Source organism: Musca autumnalis, unplaced genomic scaffold (assembly GCF_047663935.1).
Source record: "Musca autumnalis isolate F117 unplaced genomic scaffold, ASM4766393v1 scaffold_1, whole genome shotgun sequence".
Taxonomy (NCBI): domain Eukaryota; kingdom Metazoa; phylum Arthropoda; class Insecta; order Diptera; family Muscidae; genus Musca; species Musca autumnalis.
The window spans coordinates 278,703,866-278,727,193 of NW_027411644.1; the positions used below are offsets into that span (position 1 = coordinate 278,703,866).

General features: G+C 34.8%; 2 protein-coding genes across 6 annotated transcripts in view; both read left to right on the forward strand.

Moving 5' to 3' along the window:
- Positions 1-6,364: 6,364 nt before the first annotated feature.
- Positions 6,365-7,728, forward strand: bigmax (helix-loop-helix-leucine zipper transcription factor bigmax). 2 transcript variants are annotated; one of them, XM_073964197.1, is made up of 4 exons: positions 6,365-6,502; positions 6,592-6,738; positions 6,801-7,210; positions 7,279-7,728. In XM_073964197.1, exons 1-4 carry the CDS (start codon positions 6,472-6,474, stop codon positions 7,501-7,503), a joined length of 813 nt encoding a protein of 270 aa, XP_073820298.1. In that variant the 5' UTR covers positions 6,365-6,471; the 3' UTR covers positions 7,504-7,728. The 2 variants fall into 2 exon arrangements, with proteins under 2 accessions (XP_073820298.1, XP_073820299.1); XM_073964198.1 differs by having other exon boundaries at positions 6,371-6,502; positions 6,595-6,738.
- Positions 7,729-10,924: 3,196 nt separating this feature from the next.
- unk (RING finger protein unk) overlaps positions 10,925-23,328 on the forward strand; it is a 33,036-nt gene continuing 20,632 nt past the window's right edge. Inside the window, exons 1-5 of one of the 4 annotated variants that reach the window (XM_073961278.1) lie at positions 10,937-11,264; positions 11,377-11,586; positions 18,714-19,133; positions 19,200-19,402; positions 21,681-21,829. In XM_073961278.1, coding sequence (XP_073817379.1) covers positions 11,197-11,264; positions 11,377-11,586; positions 18,714-19,133; positions 19,200-19,402; positions 21,681-21,829 — 1,050 coding nt within the window. In that variant the 5' untranslated portion in view covers positions 10,937-11,196. Of the gene's footprint in view, positions 11,265-11,376; positions 11,587-18,713; positions 19,134-19,199; positions 19,403-21,680; positions 21,830-23,328 lie in introns of all 4 variants that reach the window. The other 3 variants (XM_073961277.1, XM_073961280.1, XM_073961279.1) reach the window with 3 other exon arrangements.

Here is a 23,328-nt window from a genome sequence, read left to right on the forward strand (position 1 = left end):
TTTCTTCGGCCTTCTTTATTCTTTTATTTTTATTATGTCAAAAATGAAGCAGGAAAGCAAGGTAATCAGGCAGATCAGCTTATGTACGCAGGCCTTAACTGGCACCTACCACAGCTGCGTTTTCCACTGGCTATCGACTGTTGACGTCGAAAAAGGCATGTCACCACCACACGTCATTCGATAGAGGATATAAACGCTTTTGAACCTTTTACACAGTTTGATGGATGAATGTACATTTCTATGAAAATCGCATGCTATTCTTTAAGATCTTCTTATCCACAATAAGAAAAATTGTTGGTCTTCTGGAAGGGGACATTCTAGTCTTCTATATCGTGAAATTTGGCTGCTTCCTCAGTCGGTGGTCAAAACGATCCTTGAGTTGGGGCCTGTAGTTGTTAATCCATACCCAATAGGAATTGAGGAGCGGGACCGGTGGCACGGTGGTTGGAATATATATCATTTACATTGTTCCTGTCTTCTACACCCTAAGGATCTGGGAACTTTGTTTCCACATATTGGTAACTTGTACAGTTCTTGAATAGTTTTTAAAGTAGTTCTTATGCTCCCTACTACAATTTTGTAATCGATCTGCGGAATAATTGGGTCGACTCTTTCAAGGAGGTATTTCAACAATATAATTTGTTTATTGATATAAAGGATCCGAAAACCTCTATTCTCACAAATAAAATGCTGTTTTTTAATTATATAAAGAAGATTTTATTTTATTAAACAGTTTTTGTTCTGTTTGGAGTACATTTAAGTTTATTACTGTTGTTTTTACTGCAATTGGCTGAGTGTATATAATTGTCTGCTAAGCAGACTGATTGTTTTCTATTAATAAAATACAATATTCAATGAGACTTAAATTTTTGTGTTATTATTTATGGTATAGAAAACGAGATAAATTTTCCAATATACGATTTAGCTGCTAATATAACATTCGAACGTTTGTTGTTGAAACCATCTTAGCATATTCTTCCAAGAACATCTATATTCTAGGCTTCATATAGGCGGCACCCCCATAAAGTTTTTAGTTTTGTTAGATTTTAAGATTGCCAAAGTTTGAGCACAATTGGAATATGTTAACAAATGCCACTGGGGTCTCAAAGTTTCCACAGTAATTTGTATGGGGCCAAAGGTGCATTTTTACGAAATTGCTTTAAAGGCCACATTTATTGTCCAATCGATGATAATTTTTTTTATACAAATGATCCTACAACATTTTTTTTTAAAAACGGGTCGGATGTTAACATTTTCCGATTGTGCTCAAACTTTGGCAATCTTAAAATCTGACAAAAGTAAACACTTTATGGGGTAGCCGCCTACAAAAATCCGACATTGTTTTTTTAAACTAGTCTATTGTATATAAAGCTCGTTTGTCTTGCATGATTTTGATCTTGGACAGCTAACCCAGTCCAGTTCATTATTGGACAGTATTATTCCTTTTTGTCCCAAAACGCATGCGGTTGTGATGGCGGTTGAAATTGTTATACTTATGTTTTAAATTCCGATGCTCGCAAAGCTCAACTCTACTACTACAGCATGTTTGAACCAGATGCTGCTGTTTGTATGGAGTGGACACTAAAATATTCTGCAGCTCATGTGGTTCGCAAGAAGGTAGTGCTTCCGATCTTAATTTCAATTTTTTGCAGCTCATTAAATATTTCCTTGGTGCAATTCTTTCATCCGCCATATTGTATCTGGAGACGAATTGGTTTATCTATAAATAACTTCGCTGACTTGCCAATCTCCATTGTTGTTTCAGAAGTTAAAAATTTAAAGTTATGTAGTTTTATTTTTTGTATGTATACACAAACAAAATCAGCTGTCATTTATATCCTCTTAAAAACATATATAAACGGTAAAGATTAACCCACTGGATCTGTTTAACCCACTGGGTTAACCTTCAATAGTATAAACGCCCTATTAAGTGGTGTTTACACTAGCAATCAATGTCGTATGAACTGCCACTCCTTTTATCCATTCAACATTCTCTATAGCTTTGTTCCTTTACTTTTTTAATGGTAAGGGTGGTAAAAGAGAAAAGTGTCAAAATTGCTAAAAATTGCTCTCCCATGAACATTTTTACCAGAAAAGTAAAGGAACGGAAAAATGGTAGATCTGGCAGCAATGTCAAAAAGAAACATAAAAAACAAAAAAAATTTCGTCTTTTATTTCACAGTTTTTAGTTTTGTCAGCGTTCGACTTTTTCTTCTGTTTTTCGTCCATTTTCTTTTTCATTGTGAAATAATCGTCAAACAAAAGTCGAAAAATCAGTTCTGCCATTTTTTACCTGCAGAAATTTTGCTGGTAGCCTGTGGTAGAAGATAAAGCCATTTTTACTCTCTCTCCACTCTCACTCTCTTAAAAATTGCTTCCAGTTTTGCCACTTTTCGGGGTTAAGGAACGCTTTGCAGGTTAAAAATGGTAACTTCAGGTAAATAAAGGAACACAGCTTATTGCTTGGTTTACATTTACGAAATCCACTTGATTTCAACTGTCAAATCCATAGGTTAAACGTCAAATGAAATCCAATGGATTTCAGATGAGATTTCATTTGACGTTTGAGCTATGGAATTGACAGTTGAAATCGAGTGGATTTCGTAAATGTAAACATAGCATATGTTTTTCAAAATTGGCGTCATCCATTCAACTTTCAATTTGTATGTTCACACCTGCAAATCATGGTAGAACAAGCCAAGCTACAACAAATACAACTCAACAACAACCACATAGAAATTTGTTTTTGTTTGTAAACGTTAGTGTCAGCGTACATGTAAACAAAATAAGGAAATGCCTATAAATCATTGGAATTTAAAAAACTAATAATTTTTCACATTTGATTGAATATTTTGAAAAACATGAATGAAAACTCATTATATTTTCAGTTTGAATGTTTCCATATCATTCCACTAAATGCATAATATCTCGCTAGAAGTAGAATACTTGAAAAAATGTTTGAAAAAATAGAAGCTGTTTTAATCGTTTGCTTTTGAAAACAAAAAAGCACATGTTTATTAGGGCTTTATTCTTTTTAAGTTTAACAAAATACCATACATATTAACAAATATTGTACCGCCTCTATAAGTGGTGTTTTAGTGTGCGGCATGTCGTTCGGACCTGGAGGAGGTTACATGTCAATGATATGAAGGAGTCTTTATGGGAAATAGTTTTTTTTCTGATGAATAAATTTGTTCTTCAAAAAATATATATCCCTAATATACATCGAACATAGAAAAAAATATATAAAAAGTCGTATGGAATTTGACACTAACATTACATTACCATGCCTACAAATGTTATTTTCATATGACATAGACTAATGCCAGACTGTGAAACTGGCACTGAAAATGTTCACATTTTACAGGGGTTTTTAGATCAAAGTACCCGCTACAAGCAATATAGTAAAGTGACTTTAGTATGGAACTCGATCTAAGAGCGCATAATTTCATGAAATTAATTTCACTGTCTGCAGGGGGTCATAACCTACAAATATATGGCCTGTTCCCGTACTTTGTAAAGTGGTGAAAGTCGTAAAGAAAAATGAGTTTTTCAATCGCTTATAAAGAAATAGCTTTGTCCACTACTATTTTAACGATGTTTGCGATAAAAATGAGGAAACAAGAAAATAAATTGAAATTAAATAAATTCAATCCATCTGAAAATAACATAATAAAAACCATTTAATTTCGTCATTGAATATCTAAATATACAGTGGCGGCCAACTAATTAGGGACAATAAATTCAGTTTAATATATTACTCGATTTCATTTAATTCAATTTTTCAATTCAATTTCTTCTTTATTGCGTGTAATATATAGAATATTTTGTAACAGTTATATTATAGCTTACTACAAGAGGTTAGGAATTTTCATTTAATAATGTGAAGATTTTGATAAAATAAGTCTTCTATATAAGGTATTTATAGAAGCACTATCGAGTGATTTCAAAAACCAAAACAAAAAACCATATGATTCGGTAGGAAAGAGATAGCATGTCTACACTTTATAGACAAACACAAGCGATAAAAAGAGACAACAAGAGACCATTTGGCGAAAATTTTGATAGTTTACATTACAAAAAAGGTTGCTTTGTTGTAGCAATTCGCCGATGCATCTACCTTTCTAATTGTACCATGACCCTCTCTCACCGACAAACTGACAATTGCCGCAATGAAAATTGCCTAATGTAAATATGGACTATGTGTGGTATTTTGTTAAATTTGAAAAAATAATGCCCTAATAAATGTGTGCTTTTCTTGATTTCAAAACAAAAATATTGAAACAGCTTCTTCTTTTTCAATGAACTTCTAGCGACCCCTCACATTTTTGCAAGAATTCTACTTTCTGCAAGAACTTATTCATTTAGTGGAATGAAACGGAAACATTCAAATAGAAAACGTAAGTCCCGGGCCACACTAAGAGTAATTTCACTGAAATTTTGACATGAAAGTAAAAGAAAATGTAAAATAAAACGGTCTGTTTGTTTCATACGAATATTGCAACAATGCAAAATTGCAGAACAAAAGAAACCGTGCACACTAGTTTCTTGAAATTATGTGTTTTTCTCAAAAAAGTCAAAATTTCATTGAAATTACTCTAGTGTGGCCCGGGACTAACGAATTTTCATTCATTCTTTTTAAAATATTCAATCAAATGTGAAAAATATTAGTTTTTTAAATTCCAATAATTTGTAGACATTACCCTGTTTTGTTTACAAATACGTTACAAACAAAAACAAATTTCTATGTGTTTGTTGTTGAGTTGTATTTATTGTAGTATATACTTTACCTTATTTGTTCTACCATGATTCGGAGTAGTAAATTATTTTTTAATCGAGCGATTTTTAATGTATTTGCTTATTTTTACAGAACTTTTGTATTTTCTCATGGTAGAACAATATAAGGTAAAAGCAATACCCAGCTGACTGAACTGGGCTGTAATGCTTGGTTTACATTCGGCGTCGTTTCGTGATTTCGAAGGATTTTCGTGATTTCGCGCGAAATCAAGCAAAATTTATCATGATTTCGCATACAAAAATGAAATCATCTCATTTCGTGATTTCAGCGAAATCAACATCGAAATCACAGCACATATGATATACAACCCTGTTTTTGCTTTAAAAAGTACCAAAAGTTGCAACACTTTTCACGTAACACTATAAACAATGTAGATGTGAAAATAAGTGAAATGTGCAAAAATATTAAATTACTTTTTTGCAGTGCTTTTTTTTTCATTGTGTTCTCTTACATTTTTAATGGTAACGTTAGAAAAAAGAGCGAATTGATAAAAATTGCTTCCAAAACAAAGTTCTTAAAAAATACGTGAACGGAAAAATGACAGAAATTGCGAAAACTCCAGCAGAAATATCAAAATCAACGTATAAGCTATCGTATTTAGATGCCAATGAACATTCTACTAGGCCAAAATTGTGTGGCAGAAAACAGGAGAAGAGTTTGTTATTCGATACCATTGTTGTTTAAAGAGAAGTGCAACTCTTGCTAGATTTCGGAGTACGGTAAATACGGTAAGTGGTAATATTTTGCAGGTTCTGAACACAACTTTAATCTATCAAAATTTATTATTATGATGTCTCAACGATAAAATCATTTTTTATTTTTTCATTTGTTGGTACTATACACAATTAATAATATATATAGATAATTTTCGAAATAAAGTTGTAAAGTTCTATATTGTCGAATATTTTGATGACTAATTCAATTTACAACAACTTGTTTTGAAAATTCATGTTCGATCAGCTGCGCATATGCATCTACCTTGATTATTGTGATATGTATGAAATCAACAAAAAAATAAGTATAGCTCTGTTCCTTTACGTGCAAGAATCTTCAAGTTTTACTACTTTTTACTCGAAAAGCGTTCCTTTACTTCAGACACCATACAATTCATATGGAAGCAGATTACAACTTTTGCTACTTTTGCCGGTTTTACCACTTTCAAAAGTAAAGGAACAGACTATATATAAACACCGGGGTGTATTGCAAGATTTCGTGAAATCCATTGGATTTTGGAGCGCAAGTGTAAACTTGGCAATAGTCTAAATCAGGCATTACCCTCCAAATCTTTTGGCACTTTTATAGAAAAAAGTTATTATTTTTTAAAAAGTTTTTAAAGTTTCAAAAATATAATTTCCATAAACAATTTTAAGTTTTCTCGCGAAAAATATTCTCTGCGCTAAGTGGGTTAAATTTGAATTAAGCGGAATAACTTGTTATAGTTCCGTTAGTTCATTAGGAAGACCATGGTTTACATATTTGTATCACCCTGTGAGTTTTGTTTTGATTACCCATATTTATCGGTAGTTCTCTTTTATTTTCTAATTCACTCTTTCATTCGTTGAACTCTTATTCACCAAAGTAAACCAAAGTGGGGGAATTTCATTTGTCGTGGGTCATTGTAACACAAGCAAATCGTCCGTAGTTTTTATTTGTTTATTTAAAACCTTTTCAAAATGGCTGAGCAACATTCTGCAGATATGTTAGGTAAGAGGGGTAAGAGGAGAAGCGCGGCATGGCCACGGAACGGTGGCCAGAATAATATTGAAATAAACCAAAACTTTAACATCAACTAGTAGGGGGCAATGATGAATATAGTGGTGGATCAATGATGGAACAAGATCCGAGTAGTATAGATAATAGGAGTGACGGTCAAAAACACTACTCACGTTGTAGCAGTGCTGGAAGTATACACACACCCAACTCATCGCCACACAACACTGGTAAGAGGGAGTTATTTGTTTTTGTCTATTGCCACTTAAATCACAACGTTTATATTCGATAGATGATGACGATGATAGTGGTGATAACTGCAGTGGACGAGGTGGTTCAAATGCCTCGGCCTTAAGTTACAAAGAGCGACGACGAGAAGCCCATACCCAGGCAGAACAAAAGCGACGTGATGCCATTAAGAAGGGTTACGATAGTTTACAGGAACTTGTACCCACATGCCAACAGCATGATTCCGCATCAGGTTACAAATTGAGTAAAGCGTTGATATTGCAAAAATCCATAGACTATATTGGTTATTTGAATCAGCAAAAAAAGAAACAAGAAGAAGATAGTGCTGCCCTACAAAAAGAAGTGACAGCATTGAGAATTATACAAAACAGTTATGAGCACATGCTACAACATCAACAGGCAAATCCGGGACCTGAAGAAGCGCGCCTTACAGATGAGGCTAAATTTCAGGTGGTAAGTAAGACACACTAATCCATTTTAACTAACAAAATATTTATTGTTTTGCCATCTTCCTCATTTAGTTTCAAGCTGTTATGGATGAAATGTTTGAAACATTCCAACACATACCAATGGATAATTTCAAACAATTGACAACTGGTGTTATTCCATGGCTGGAGGAACACTGTAAACCCCACATACTTAGAAATATTTTAAGTAGAACACTACAGGAAATGTCTATGCAACAGCAACAACAGCAGCAGCAACGTATGAGTGTCGATCAACAAGACAATGATGGTTTCAGTTGATTGCTATTACGTAATTTGATTATTTTTGTTTTATGTACTTTTGTTGAGATCTTTTCATCTATTTTATTTTACATTATCGACTATATTGTATTCTTAAGATATATTTTTGTCAGGTTTAAGGAAGATATTCAGTTTTTTCGTTAATATTATAAGTCCGTATATACTACAAATGTATTCTACAACAACACAGAAGGAAAAATATTAAATGAAAATTGTGATAAAAAATCCTATTTTGAATTATTTTACTTACAAAATTTTTGGTCTGTTCCAGTATTGCAAGAGTCTAATTTTTCCTATTTTTTTCGATAACATAAAGGAAAAAATGTTATCGTAGTAAGAAATAGTGGCTTCTGGCAGGTTCTGGAACAGAGCATATAATATATTTTCCAATGCCAGAGTGCGGTTTTTATATTTTTACATAGTGGAACTTATTTCGGGTCACTATTGCTTTTAATTTTTCAAAATATTCTATTATTTTATACAATTTTCAAGTTTTTCATTTCATTTTACGAGAAACTTGCAGCACAGCAACATGTAATATTTTGTAATATTTTACTGAACAAATTTCCTCAGTAATGTTTAGCAACTTTTCAATTGCCCTGTTCCAGAACCTGCAAGAAGCTACTATTTTTTACTACGATAACATTTTTTCCTTTATGATATCGGAAAAAGTAGTAAAAATTAGTAGATCCTTGCAGTACTGGAACAGACCATATTATACAATCGTCAAAATTCGGGTAAAATTACAACATTCAATAATGCTTTGTAATAATTATTACAAATTACACAAATTATTGGTCTGTTCCAGTACTGCAAGAATCTACTAATTTTTACTATTTTTTTCGATAACATAAAGGAAAAATAGTTATCGTAGTAAAAAGTAGTAGCTTCTTGCAGGTTCTGGAACAGAGCATATGAGTACATATATGGACACCAATATCATTTACTTGGTTAAATGTCACTGGTAGTACTTTCCTAGACAATTTTTGCTCTGTTCCAGAACCTGCAAGAAGCTACTATTTTTTACTACGATAACATTTTTTCCTTTATGTTATCGGAAGAAATAGTAAAAGTTAGTAGATTCTTGCAGTTCTGAAACAGACCATTTATTATATGGTCTGTTCCAGTACTGCAAAAATCTACTAATTTTTACTATTTTGTTCGATAACATAAAGGAAAACATGTTATCGTAGTAGAAAATAGTAGCCTCTTGCAGGTTCTGGAACAGATCAATAACCAAGGTACATTTATAGAAGTTAGGAGCGACAATCAGCTGTGTGTTTATAGTACCGGATTTAACAAACCCACTGGGTTTCAAATGTCAATTCCATTGCTTATATTTCAAAAAAATCCTCATAAAGAAGGTCAACCCTGCAAAAAGCTATTGGTCTGTTCCAGAACTTCAAGAATCTACTAATTTTTACAATTTTGTTCGATAACATAAAGGAAAAAACTGCTATCGTTGTAAAAATTAGTAGCTTTTTGAAGGTTCTGGAACAGAGCATTTAATATAAACATGGCCTTATACGGTGTTTATATTATAGTTTTTTGCAGGGTTAACCTTCTTTATTAGGATTTGTTTGAAGTATACACAATGGAAATGACATTTGAAACCCAGACCCACTGGGTTAACCCGGTTATACGGCGTTTATATTATAGTTTTTTGCAGGGTTAACCTTCTTTATGAGGATTTGTTTGAAGTATATACAATGGAAATGACATTTGAAACCCAGACCCACTGGGTTAACCTTGATATATATAAACGGCCTATTATATGTAAACGGCCTATTACTTTTTTTGTAAATTTGGTTTTCAAAATGTAATAGGGTTACTCATGAAATTTGAAAATTCGTAATTTGCTACCATAAAATACTTCATTTCATTCTAAACGTGTAATAAAAATGACCTACGACAGTTCTGAGTTGTTTATATTTACATTTATATTTACTATTTTAAAGCTGTTCTACACGGTATGTTTTTTACATATTTGTGCATACCAACTGTCACTTTTTACAAATCTGAATTTTGTACACATGGTGTGAACCATACAGAAATTTCAATGCATGAAAGTGTTATGTGCATACATATGTATATTTTTCGAATAGAACACGCTCTATTCTCGTCTGTACAACCAAAGATAAACAGCTGTTTTGTTTGTACGCGGAATAAATAAAGAAAACTACAGAAAAGGAATGAAAAATAAAATTTTGCCTTATAACATAATTTTAAGTTTTAAATTTGTTACCAGTTTTAGCTGATGGCCATTGTAGCCAATGCTATTTCATCTGTTATTAACAGTGTATTAACTACATTGTTAATATTATAATAAATAAATAAATAAATAAAATTTTGCCGTGCAGAAGGAATCACATATGGGCGAAAAAAAGTGACAGTTGCTATGCATGAATATGTAAAAAACATACCGTGTAGAAACCCCATTAGAGCATTTTCAAAATGTATTTATGTTTTAATGAGAAAAATTTAAAGCGAGCCCATTATTCAATATTTTCTTTCACATTAAATTCTCAATAACAATATTGTTTTTGTAAATTTGTTAGTTGTTGTAATTCATGCATTTACCTTCTATAAATTTGCCTTGAATGATACTCATATTTTCAAAGAGTCTTGCTTCCATTGTTATACAAATATTTATACTTTTTGGAGTATTTTATTCGTTTGTTCCAGTACTGCGAGTATCTACTAATTTTTTTTATTTTTTGATAACATAAAGAAAAAATGTTATCGTAGTAAAAATTAGTAGCTTTTTGCAAGTTTGGAAGAGAGCATAGGTTTATCCTGAGAAATATTCAGAATAACCCTATTATTCCATATTTTGGCTGACCTCCGAAACGTCAGTTGCTTTGTATTCGTGCTTGAAACTAGGGGTTCCATACTAGAGTAATTTTAGAGTATTGGGGAATTAGATATAAGAACCCCTAGTTTCATGCACGAATACAAAGCAACTGACGTTTCAGAAGTCAGCCTTTGACATAATATTGGTATGTTCCAGAACTGCAAGAATTTACTAATTTTTACTATTTTTTCCGATAACGTAAAGGAAAAAATGTTATCGTAGAAAAAAATATTAGCTTATTGCAGGTTCTGGAACGGAGCACCTATTACATTTTGAAAACCAAATTTACAAAAAAATAAAAGTAGTGTTTATATTATAGCCTTTTGCAGGGTTAACCTTCTTTATGAGGATTTATTTGAAATATAAGCAATGGAATTGACAACCCAGTGGGTTTGTTAAATCCGTTTATATATAAACGCACTATAAAGTTCCATAAGTTCAGAATATATCAATGATTTTTTTTTACTTGTTTTTTTTACTTGTTTTTATGGGGTTCATATTTAAATCTACGGGTTCTTTGTGATAATGCCTTACGTTACGTCAATCCACTAATCGTATCAAAACTACTTGGTATATGTCATTTACGATCTACACATCCCTCTGGCTGTTTATTTTTCGATCTATATATCCATCTGGGCTGGTTTGAAACTAGCGTCACTTATTTTCAGAAAAGTTTTTTTAGACGGGAACATTTGAAGTTGAAACAAAAAAAGTGATTGTGTTTTGGAAATTTTTTGAGCCGTAAAAAGTGTTAAACGATTTCAAATTTATGATAATTTTAATATTTTTATTTTGATTTACGAAAATACTACAACAAATATATAAAAAAACCATAGCAGATGGCGATTGAAACGAATAAACTTTTGACACAGCTCTCGACACAACAGGAAAAACCAAATCATTATACGTAAATAAAATTATCCTTATTGATGGTGTACAGTTTTAATAATAAATAATTTGTTTTCCATTTCATGTAATCGGCGGCGATTTGCTTGTGATTTATTGCGAATTACATACAGATATTTAAAGGAATTTCGTGTGGAACAGTGCCAGTCCTTTTTGCAACACAAATGCAATCAGCATCGACCCTTTGTTTGCTTCAATTGGCATTTCCAAAATCAAAGGCGCCGAAGACCGATAAGAAAGCGGGATGGTACCTTTAACTACAGTGCCGATAATTATTGCACAAAATATGATGAAACAACAGGCATTTGTCCAGATGGTGACGAGTAAGTATTATCACCCAAACCAACAAAAACACATAAAAATATGCTTGCATTAGGAAATTGCGTATTATTGTGAAAAGAAGAAATGAAGTCTGGTTGGAAGTGGTGTATGTATGTGTGTGCCTCTACATCTATGCTGTGACTCTTATGTGCAATATTTTTTCCAAAAGAAATCTCTAAATTGGGAACAACATTCATAAATTTTGATTCTAATTAAAATTCAATTGTTGTTGTTTTTCCATTAAAAACATTTGTTGATGTTTTGTTGTTGTATGTAGTCGCTTTGCAAAATTACTTCGTATTATTAATTCACCCCCCCCCCCCCCCCCCTCTCGACGGCCATTCATCCCATTCCATTAGTAGTAGTTGGCGTTTTTTTGTTGAATGTGTATTGCTTTCATCATTTACGCATTTATTTTGTTTGTATTGTTTTTTCTCGTTCCTTTTGATATTTTGTGTTGTGTTTTTTCTTTTGTTTCCATTCATTTTTGCCGCCTCTCTCATTTACTCATTCTTAATTGGATTTTTTGTCTTTTTCTAATTGTATATGTTTTGCTTATTTCCTTTTGATGTTTTTTTCTTATGGGGCGCTTGTGTTGGTGTGTTTATAGGTGTATGTGTGAATTAAGTTGAGTAATCGGTTATTCATGTGAAATCACAACAAAACAGGGAAGAGTGTTGCTAAAAGCAGCGTTTTTTGTTTGGCGTTTTTTCGTTTGGTGTCTCTGAACAATTGTTGACTGTACTGTATTGAGTTTTGAACGGTATTTGAGCTTTGTTGCGGATGTTATCGGAGAACAAGTGTTGTTTAGCGGCGCTAATCGGATTTATTTTTTTACCATACTTAGCGCCTGATCACTGCGATATATAGTTTTTCGGAACAAATTGAATACTCTACCAGCTGACGGAAAAAATCAGATTTTTTTTTAAATTGTAAGTTTTTTTCTAAGTAGCCGGCCTTCGGCCGGGTATTTAAAACTTTCTCCTATGGACAGGAGCCAATTTAGGGCACGAAAACAACATTTTTTTAATTTAATTTTTTTTCTTACTTTAGCAAGGGAATTTTCGGAACTTCAGGGGCCCATATCTCGGGAAGTATGGACTTCCCCCCAACAAACTTTACATTTTTATAATCAGGACGTAAAGATCTACCTGTGGTAAAAATTTCAGATTTTTCCGCCAGCTGGTAGAGTATTCTATTTATGCCGGTTTTTCGTGCGGAAAACCATACTTCTCTAAATATAAGTCGAATATGTCTTTATCACCATTATGTTGTTTGAGGACTCCTCTGGGATCGTGATGATTTTTTTCCACAGCAACTCGTATGTTGTTTCCGGGGGAAAGTCCATACTTCCCGAGATATGTCATAAGATAAAAAGACAAGACCCATATCACGGGTAGAGCTTCTATGGCAAACATTGCAAGCCGATCCGATATGTGACCCATTTGAATACTCCCTGTTATATTTTATCCAAACATAGAACTAGATGGGTCGTATCAACCCACTCCTTCCGGTACTCCATCACAAAAGTTAAACAATTTAGCTGAAATGGTGCACTCGATAACTTTCGAACGGATATGGACTATATCGGACCACATCTTCGGTAACTTCCCTCACATTACAACGATACAATGTTTTCGTGGAAAGGCCATACTTGATGACTTCTTAAATTAGATCAAGTTCCAAGATGGACTATTTTGGCGTCTACACTTTGGCGCTTTAATCCAGTTTAAACCCACTTTTCAGCTGTGAAGAAGACGGATAAAAGGAGATTGACGAAGTTCTCCAGATACATGATTTGTCATAGCAACCCGTCATTTCGCTTCCTACCCGTTAACATACCCCCTGACATCATAACCTTTGACCCGCCGTACTTTTCTGAAACATGAGAAAGCTGATTGGCAATAGTTCAGAGTATTTACCAGTAACCGCTTCAGAGAGCTGCCCATTGATTCCCTCAGATCCTCGGGTAGATGAGATATTTTTCTGGGACATCATCACAGCTGCTGAAAAATGTTGTCTAGTTTTAAGTATTCGACCAGCAAGAATGTAGCGATCACATTACTGCTGGTCGAATACTTGAAATTAGGCAGCATTTTCCAGCAGATGCGTCGGGACTATGTGCGGTGTGAGCTTCGTCGTACAAACCCTTAAGACCTTAGAGTTTAGACTAACCCCCTGTTTTTGTAAAAGTTTTTATTCTCACACGAATGTTCAAATTTTGTAGATCGAATTACTCGCCTCAGGGCAAATGTAGAGCTCTGATTTTTAAAAGAGGAATTCTCAACTATATATGGAACGCGTCTACGAAAAATTAGGTCCGTATGTCATCTAGGGGCTGAACTATGGATGCCTAAACTATTACGAATATAGACGAACGAACAAAAAATAGTTACAAAAACTGGGGGTTAATATAGAATTAAGGAAATTGTGGAGAACGTTTAAATCACTCGACAATCCGACCGAACAGTCATGGTGGCACTTGACCCATTGAAGGCCTTCGATACCGTCAACGATGTCATGCTGTTCGATGATATAGGGACCACTGTCCAGCCGTGTTTGAAACGTTGGATAATCAACTAAATTCAGAAACAATAAGTCCAAAATCCGAGGAGTGAAACAGGGAGTTCCTAAAGGCGGCATGATATCTCCGGAACTGTTTAACGCCTAAGAAAATCCACACCCCCCAGGCGGCATTGCGATAGAAATGTATGCGGATGATTGTACGATCGTGACGACGGGCCATATCGTCGATGACATATGTGATAAGTTAAATATCTACATAGTTGACCTAGTGCAGTTCTTCCATCTGAGGATTATGAAAATATCCGCTTTAAATCCACTGTCACGCTATTCACCACTTGGACGGCTGAAATAAGACTACAGAAACGAAACTAAACGAAGGTTTTACCGGTGCATAAACACAATAGGATGTTGTCGATTCAGTACCTGCTTAGCTGTTATCACAGTGAGCATCCCTGTCACAATTTAATGGACAGGCTTCCCCAACCCAGGCACGTCAGAAGATACCTTTATGATCTAGAGGGAGAGATACAAAGGTATAAATGATGCAATCGCGCAGACAGTACGCAGATACCATGTGAATTCCGTACATAAGGGCCACCCCACCATACATCGCAGAAGAAGAACGCCAGCTGCTAACACGGAATTGATGGCAAGATAGGCCGACATCCGTATCGCCAGTTTCTTTACAAATTACAGCAAGTCTGCGAAGAATTATGTTTCTTAACGCCGTTGTACTTAACAACTGCAAAGCTACGTGTCTCAAAACGTCAAAAATACCCATTTTTAACACAGGGTAAAAAGCAAACATGTATCACTTTTATTTCTGATGCATTTAGTTGTATATTCGAGGAACAATGTATGAGTGTGCAACTGAAATATTTTGATTAGGTTTAAACAACACAAAGCAATTGACGATACGGAAGTCAGCCATACCTAACATATGCCCTCAATGTGGATTGGGACAGTACGACAAGCTGCATTTGTTAACGGCCCAGCTAACCCCACTCACAAAGTCTAAGATCCAGAATTTTTGAATCCGGACTCAGAGGAACCAGAAACAGATAACTGAATAAAATAAAACAACCATAAGGACTTCAGGAGCTATCGTGAAGACATCAAAGACGTCAATACTTTGGACGTCAATAAATTATCGATATGAAAGCAGTGCATAAACAGGCAATTTTCGAAGCAATAAGGCTATAGATGCAGTGAAGTTCTAAATCAAGTTCCTCCAGCAACTTCTGACAGTGCCGTAAATTGAATGCTGGCAGAAAAATCTGAAATGTTTACCATGGGTAGGTCTTTTCAACCTGATTACAAAAATATAAAGCTTTTCGGGGGAAAAGTCCATACTTCCCGAGGTATGGGCCTCTGATGTTCCGAAAATTGCTCTGTTTACTTGGAAAAAATTACAATTTAAAAGAAAAGTTTGTCCTGTGCTTGAGAATTGCTCCTGTTCATAGAAGAAAGTTTTCAGTCCGGCCGAAGGCCGGCTACTTCGAACAAATGACAATTTAAAAGAAAATGTTCCTGTACCCGAGATTTGCACCTGTCCATAGGAGAAAGCTTTTAATCACCGACCGAAGGCCGGCTATTCTGAGATACATTGTATTGCATATGGTAGTGTATTCCACAAGCTTTACAATCCCAGCAAAAAGTTTGCCTCCAAAGAGGCAGTTAAATCATATGTAGAAGTGATTTGGAAGTGCATCAAATTATGCATTTTCACACATGATTTTTACAAGACCGTGACTACTGAAAGATGCACTCTATTGCACTGCATTTTAACTGACCCTTTGGGGGTAGAATAGGATGCAGTCCAAAGCACGTGTTTTGATACATTCTGCGGAATGTGTGCAAGCCATTACAAAATATCCCAGAACAAATAAAAGGCATTTATTATTTGTGTAATGAGTTTGATATTGTCTTCCCATTACCAGTTAAGATTTGACAAGTACTCCAACAGCACTCCATTGGGAAATTTTCTTACCGAAAAAATTAAATAATTTTTATTTTATATTAACAAATTTTTGGAAATGTTAACACGCTTATCTCTTTTTGGAAAATGTATGCCGCTGCCTGTAAAGATGTACAAACTTATTTATGTACTTGTAGGGATCTCTAATAACTTCTAATAAAATGTAACGAACGGAGAGTGAGGAATTGGAATGCCTTTTTTATACCCTCAGCCTTTAGGCTAAGGAGGGTATATACACTTTGATACGATGAAAATGTGCCTCATCGAAATAATGGTTTTAGACCCCAAGTATGTTTGGACGTAATGTGTTTCAGACAATTTGGAGTCGATCTAGCCATGTCCGTCCGTCTGTCTGTCCTGCTGGCTGGAGCGCACGATAACTCTCGAACGGATGAACCGATTCGGTTCAAATTTTGGCTTTAGTAGTATTTTGCCCAAACTTAGTTTAAGTTCGAAGATGAGCTACATCGGTCCACTCCTTCCTGTACCTCCCCCACAAAAGTTCGAAAATGTTCGGAACGTTTGTGCGCACGATAACTCTTGAATGGAGTTACCGATTTGGTCCATACTTTGTCTAGCGTAAACTTTCTACCAGAGTAATATGAGGTTCCAATATGGTCTCAATAGGTCCACTCCTTCGGGTACCTCCCACACAAAATTTCGGAAAAGTTCAGTTTAGGGCCATCTCTCGAATAGCTTTGATTTTTGTTTTAGCAAATTGTATTCTCTGCCCTCCGTACGACGGTACAAGTTTCATCAGGGGCAAGTCCATACTTCCTGAGAAAATAGCATGAAAGTTGCAAAAAACCCTTATGACACCCTGTGAGGTGGTTGGAGCGCAAGATAACTCTCGAACGGATCTGCCGATTTGGTCCAAAATATGGCCTTAGTAATATTTTGTTCAAACATAGTTTAAGTTTGAAGATAAGCAATATCGGTCCACTCCTTCAGGTACCTCCCCAACAAAAGATCAAAAATGTTCGGAAAAATTGTTCGTACGGTAACTCTTGAAGGGAGTGGCCGAATTGTTCCATACTTTACACATACTAATATATCTACCAGATATAGATCAGGTTCAAATATGGACTATATTTGTCCACTCCATCCGGTACCTCCCACACAAACTTTCGGATAAGTTCACTTTAAGACCTAATATCGACTAACTTTGATTTTTGTTGAAGCAACTTGCATTCGCTGCCTCAATTACGATATTAAAAGCTTTTTTAGGGGCAAGTCCTCTTGAGCAAACAGCCCGAAGAGGGTAAAAACCCCCTATGACACCATATGTTGTGGCTGGAGATCCACTTCCATAACGGTCAATGTCGATCCATTCGTTTTAGTATCTCCTCCGCAAAACTTTTGATCTTTAATCCTAATCAACATTTTTGTCGGTTCAAACGCCCAAATTTTTTAAAACCCCCTAAATACATACGTTTTTGGGAAAAAATTGTTTCAATATACACATGCTGAGGGCATACCTCTGTCGGCAAAGCCGACTGATACTTTTTTACTTGTTACAACTCCGTTTGAACTGCATCCGGACCCAGCAAAATAAATTGGAAGTAGTGCAACATCGCAACATTGCAACATCGATGTTGTTAAAATGTGACAAGTGGATGTGATTCTTTGGATTGCATCCAAGTGCAGTTAAAATGTGAGGAATGGAGTGCCTTTTTCACGACTCCTTTTGAACTGCATCAAAACATGCCGTGAAAGAACTAGTCCACATTGCACTACTTCCGATTTATTTTGCTGGGATGGTACCCATATTGTCATTATCCGTTCAAAAATCACGAAGTTATAAATAAGAGAATTTCCAGAACTTCAAAGGCCCATATCTCGGGAAGTATTCCCCCGAAGAACTTTATATTTTTGTAATTAGGACGAGAAGATCTACCTGTGGTAAAAATGTTTCTGAGAGAGAACGTAACATGTGTCCTTCCTGCCTTCAGAACCATCACGTTCAATGGCTCATCTAACAAAAAATCTACGTCCTATATAAATCGAACTTCTCTACAACGTATATACCTGTAAGGATTACTTCTCTACAAGGAATTTGTTTTAAGCCACAAATGGAAATTCTCTCATAAAATAATCTCTCTATAACGCAGACGGTCGTTCCCCAAAAGCTGGGTTATTAAGGAGTTTAACTGTAATTGTGTTCAGAACCAAATTGAGATGGTGCGGTTTCTACGGCTGCCCATATCCAACTCCATGTACACAAATCATAAAAAATTTCCGTTTTGATTTTCATTTTCATAGGTTATTCCTCAGAAAAGAACCCACGATTCAAGCATAGCTAAATATTCTGTTCCATAACGCTCCATTACCTTTTGGAAAGACAATGCAATATGTCTCTTTCTTCTTTAAAATTTGGTTTCTACGGCTGCCCATATCCAACACCATGTACACAAATCATAACAAATTTCCGTTTTGATTTTCATTTTCATAGGTTATTTCTCAGAAAAGAACCCACGATTCAAGCACAGCTAAATATTCTGTTCCATAACGCTCCATTACCTTTGGAAAGTCTAAGCAATATATCTCTTTTCTCTTTAAAATTTTTGCAATATTCATGTTTACATTTCGACTCAACACATTAATTTTTTTTACTTTATTTTACAGTTGCCCATTTTTACATCGCACAGCTGGTGACACCGAGCGACGTTATCATTTGCGTTATTATAAAACTTGCATGTGTGTCCATGATACAGATAGTCGCGGTTATTGTGTTAAAAATGGTCACCATTGTGCATTTGCTCATGGTGCACAGGATCAACGGCCACCGGTGTATGATATCAAAGAGCTAGAAGCTTTGCAGAACGCTGAGTTAACATTAGATGGGGCCAATGCCCAGAATGCATTAGACAAGGAACGTAATCTTATGAATGAAGATCCTAAATGGCAGGATACCAATTATGTATTGGCCAATTATAAAACAGAGCCTTGTAAGAGGCCACCACGTTTATGCCGTCAGGGCTATGCATGTCCGCAGTATCATAATAGCAAGGATAAACGTCGTAGTCCACGTAAAGTTAAATATAGGTAAGTAATGAAATTATAAATAGTACCAGGAAATTTTATATGTTTTATAATTTTTTTTTTTGAAAGATCTACCCCATGCCCAAATGTCAAGCATGGTGAGGAATGGGGTGAACCAAGTAATTGCGAGGCTGGCGACAATTGTCAATATTGTCATACTCGCACCGAACAACAATTTCATCCGGAAATTTACAAGTCAACAAAATGCAACGATGTCCAGCAGGCTGGCTATTGTCCTCGCAGTGTTTTTTGTGCATTTGCCCATGTAGAACGTAAGTCTTGTATACACTAGCGGTCATCTGAATAGGTTTGAATTTTTTTCTTTTTATATGTTAAGTTAACTTCTGATGTGTTCGTATTGCAGATCCATACTATTTACTTTTTGAGAGTCCTATACTATGCCAACATTCCCAAGAAAAAACTTGACGGTGTTGCCATATTTTCGGAAAATATCCCAATTATAATAAAAAATGTACGAAAAAGTGTCCAATTTTTGCGATCATCAGAATAGGTTTGAATCAAATAAAATTGAAAAATTGTACTACCCATGCAAATATTGCGCAGTTTTTTGGTTTAGTTTAGTAAAATGGAACATTCTGATAAATCCTACAACAAATTTGACCCGCTTTATTTGGAACGTGGGTTCAATTCTCAACATCGAAAAGTTACCAAGAACTTTCAGATAAAATCAAGAAATATTCAAACAAAAACGTTTTATAAACTTGCTTTAAATGACTTTTTGATTTCGTTAGATCTCTTCTGAGCTTCGAAAATTATCTGAAAGCAAATACCAAGTGTTGCCATATTATTAGGATCGATAAATTAGAAAGGTCATTGAAAATATTTGGTATTTTAGTTCAAGTTTCATTTTTTAACTATCCTTGCAATACAAATTTAAGTATTATCATGCTCCCAAATCCACCATAGTTGACCACATGTATCATAAATGTTCGAAAACTGGTCTGGAAGAATGTTTCTTCGACGACAATAAAGTAGAAAATTGTAATTCAAATTTAACTCAAAGGGGCATTATATCGCCGACTTTTATAGTGCTGTATAACCTCAGTAGTCCATTCTATTGTACTTATTCGTGTTTGTTTTATGACTTGTGAACAGAAAAAAACTTTTTGACCTGCCTATATAGGTATTACAGCACTATAAAAGTCGGCGATATAATGCCCCTTTGAGTTAAATTTGAATTACAATTTTCTACTTTATTGTCGTCGAAGAAACATTCTTCCAGACCAGTTTTCGAACATTTATGATACATGTGGTCAACTATGGTGGATTTGGGAGCATGATAATACTTAAATTTGTATTGCAAGGATAGTTAAAAAATGAAACTTGAACTAAAATACCAAATATTTTCAATGACCTTTCTAATTTATCGATCCTAATAATATGGCAACACTTGGTATTTGCTTTCAGATAATTTTCGAAGCTCAGAAGAGATCTAACGAAATCAAAAAGTCATTTAAAGCAAGTTTATAAAACGTTTTTGTTTGAATATTTCTTGATTTTATCTGAAAGTTCTTGGTAACTTTTCGATGTTGAGAATTGAACCCACGTTCCAAATAAAGCGGGTCAAATTTGTTGTAGGATTTATCAGAATGTTCCATTTTACTAAACTAAACCAAAAAACTGCGCAATATTTGCATGGGTAGTACAATTTTTCAATTTTATTTGATTCAAACCTATTCTGATGATCGCAAAAATTGGACACTTTTTCGAACATTTTTTATTATAATTGGGATATTTTCCGAAAATATGGCAACACCGTCAAGTTTTTTCTTGGGAATGTTGGCATAGTATAGGACTCTCAAAAAGTAAATAGTATGGATCTGCAATACGAACACATCAGAAGTTAACTTAACATATAAAAAGAAAAAAATTCAAACCTATTCAGATGACCGCTAGTGTATACCCACTCAAATATTTAACTACACAATTTGTATTTCTATTTATGCTGCAAGAAGTCCTATTTTCACTTTTTTGAAAAATTGGTGTGCTTTTTTCCACAACCATTTTATTACTGCAGATTGATTACCTACCTATATCCAGAACAATTAGTTATTTCTTAGATTATATTGGAAAAGCGTATCCAAAGACTTCCTTCCCATCCTCTTCTCTGGCATTTAGCTTAATTGTTATATACTACTTTCGGGTTTAGAAGTTTCTTAGACATTCAAAATTTCTCCTTTCCCTTGCTTTCATACTAACTACATAAACTTATTTTATAATTTTTCTTGCTTAAAAGTTCAAAAAATATCTTTCCTATATTTGGAAGAAATATAGAAGTTTGAACACAGAATGATGTTTTTTTTGCTTTATCGTTTTTCTTTTTTCCCTTCGTTCTTTTATTTACAACACTTGATCTGTGTATGTTTAAAAATAAACTATTTTTTTTAATAAATCATCATCAACATCATATATCGTCACAAATAACAATTGGTAATTTCTAAAAACCAACCGTTCACGTCTTCCTTTTCCTATCAACAACAACCAACCACCACTCATCAACGTTTGCAATTTGTTCGCAAAACTGTATAGCGTACATTGTCACTGAGGAGAAGTCCCGCGATATAGATGCAATTACCACAAATTTAGCTTTAAGTGATTTAATATCAAATGCTTTGCCTGATATCAAACCTAAGGATGCAACAAACAACAAAACAGGATTAATGACAATTGGCGAAAATGTATGTATTATTCCATTCCATATTGAATATTATCTACATAGTATAGAATATATTTTATGTAAATACTGTATAGACCAAAAACAAAACAAAACATAGCAGAACAGAACACACAAAAATACCCCAAAATACATAGTTTACATTATTCTTCCCTTTGTCCTCTTCTCCTATATTTCTTTTTATAATACATCACAATAATCTAACATTTGCTCTGGTCCAGAACCTGCAAGAAGCTACTAATTTTTACTACGATAACATTTTTTCCTTTATGTTATCGGAAAAAATAGTAAAAATTAGTGGATTCTTGCAGGCTCTGGAACAGAGCATTTATCTTAAAAAAATTTATGTGTGTATTTATTATACAGATATCTTCCAAATGTAGTTGCTTTGAAAATTGTACATTTAATTCGTATACAACAATCAATTGAGGTACCTTCTCCAAAATGTTCAATAATTGTTGAAGATGCGTTCTTTTTGGCGTCCAAACGTCCTAAGATAATGACCCAAGTTCCAAGATGGAATATATCAGACAAATCCTTCCGGTACCAAGGGAGGCTTTGTTCGAGGCTTTGTCATTTACTTCTACATCTACAACGATATAATGTTTTTCGTGGTCAAATCAATGTCTCCCGACAAAATGACCCAAAAGCTCTGAAAAATACAAAAATGATGGACCATGTCAGCCTATTCCTACAGGTACTTTTGCTCTTTAATCCAGTAAAAGTTCCCTTTTGTGACTCGTGTTATTGTCCAAGTTTTTATGGCCTCTCCTATAACCTTTCAGACTAGTTTGTTGTTGTTGTAGCAACGCAAATATGTTCGTTCGAGTATTGTTTTAATTATCTGGTTATGGTTCCTCTGTATCCAGGCTCAAAAATTCTACAATCTGGACTGGTTGTGTCCGTAAAGAATCAGGAGGGAGGTTAGTGGGGTTAGCTGGGCAGCTAAACAAATGCTGCGTGTCGTGTGATCCCAGTACATATGCCGGGCATGTGTTGGGTATCGTGGTATCAATTCAGACCCAATACAAATTGAGGGACTGCATTGTCCGCATCTTAACTGGAGTAAAACCGCTAGTGTTTCCTAGAGGTTCTCGTTTGTACCTTTGGACCTCTCTTTCTAGATCACGATGATCTCTCCTGACGTGCCTGGGTGACAGAGGTGCTAATGCACCGGCAAAACCTTCGTCTCCTCATGAAGATGGTCCACTGGTATCATAAGGGGGCTTCGTGCTACAGTCCTCAGGGCGCCATTCTGGCTAACATTTGCATACCACGCCGCCTAGCTTACCACAGACCGGTCTATTGCTTTGTAACAAGTCAACAAGGTTTCTTTGTCAGCACCCAAAATGCTGCCCGTCAGCCACCCGAGGACCTTGTTCCTTATCGCAAATAGCAGTGGCTTGCGCGGACGAATTAAACATGCTATCGAACGTTACACTCTATATTTTGGGGAAGTTAGTGGTCGGAATCAGGACACCACCAACCAATTGTTCAGCCTCA

What these genes read in the sequence shown, in the direction of transcription:
- bigmax (XM_073964197.1), top strand. Translation starts at nt 6,472, where the DNA reads ATGGCTGAGCAACATTCTGCAGATATGTTAG. An exon ending in ACATTCTGCAGATATGTTAG is followed by an intron (nt 6,503 to 6,591) that starts GTAAGAGGGGTA and finishes AACATCAACTAG; the next exon opens with TAGGGGGCAATGATGAATAT. An exon ending in ATGAGGCTAAATTTCAGGTG is followed by an intron (nt 7,211 to 7,278) that starts GTAAGTAAGACA and finishes TTCCTCATTTAG; the next exon opens with TTTCAAGCTGTTATGGATGA.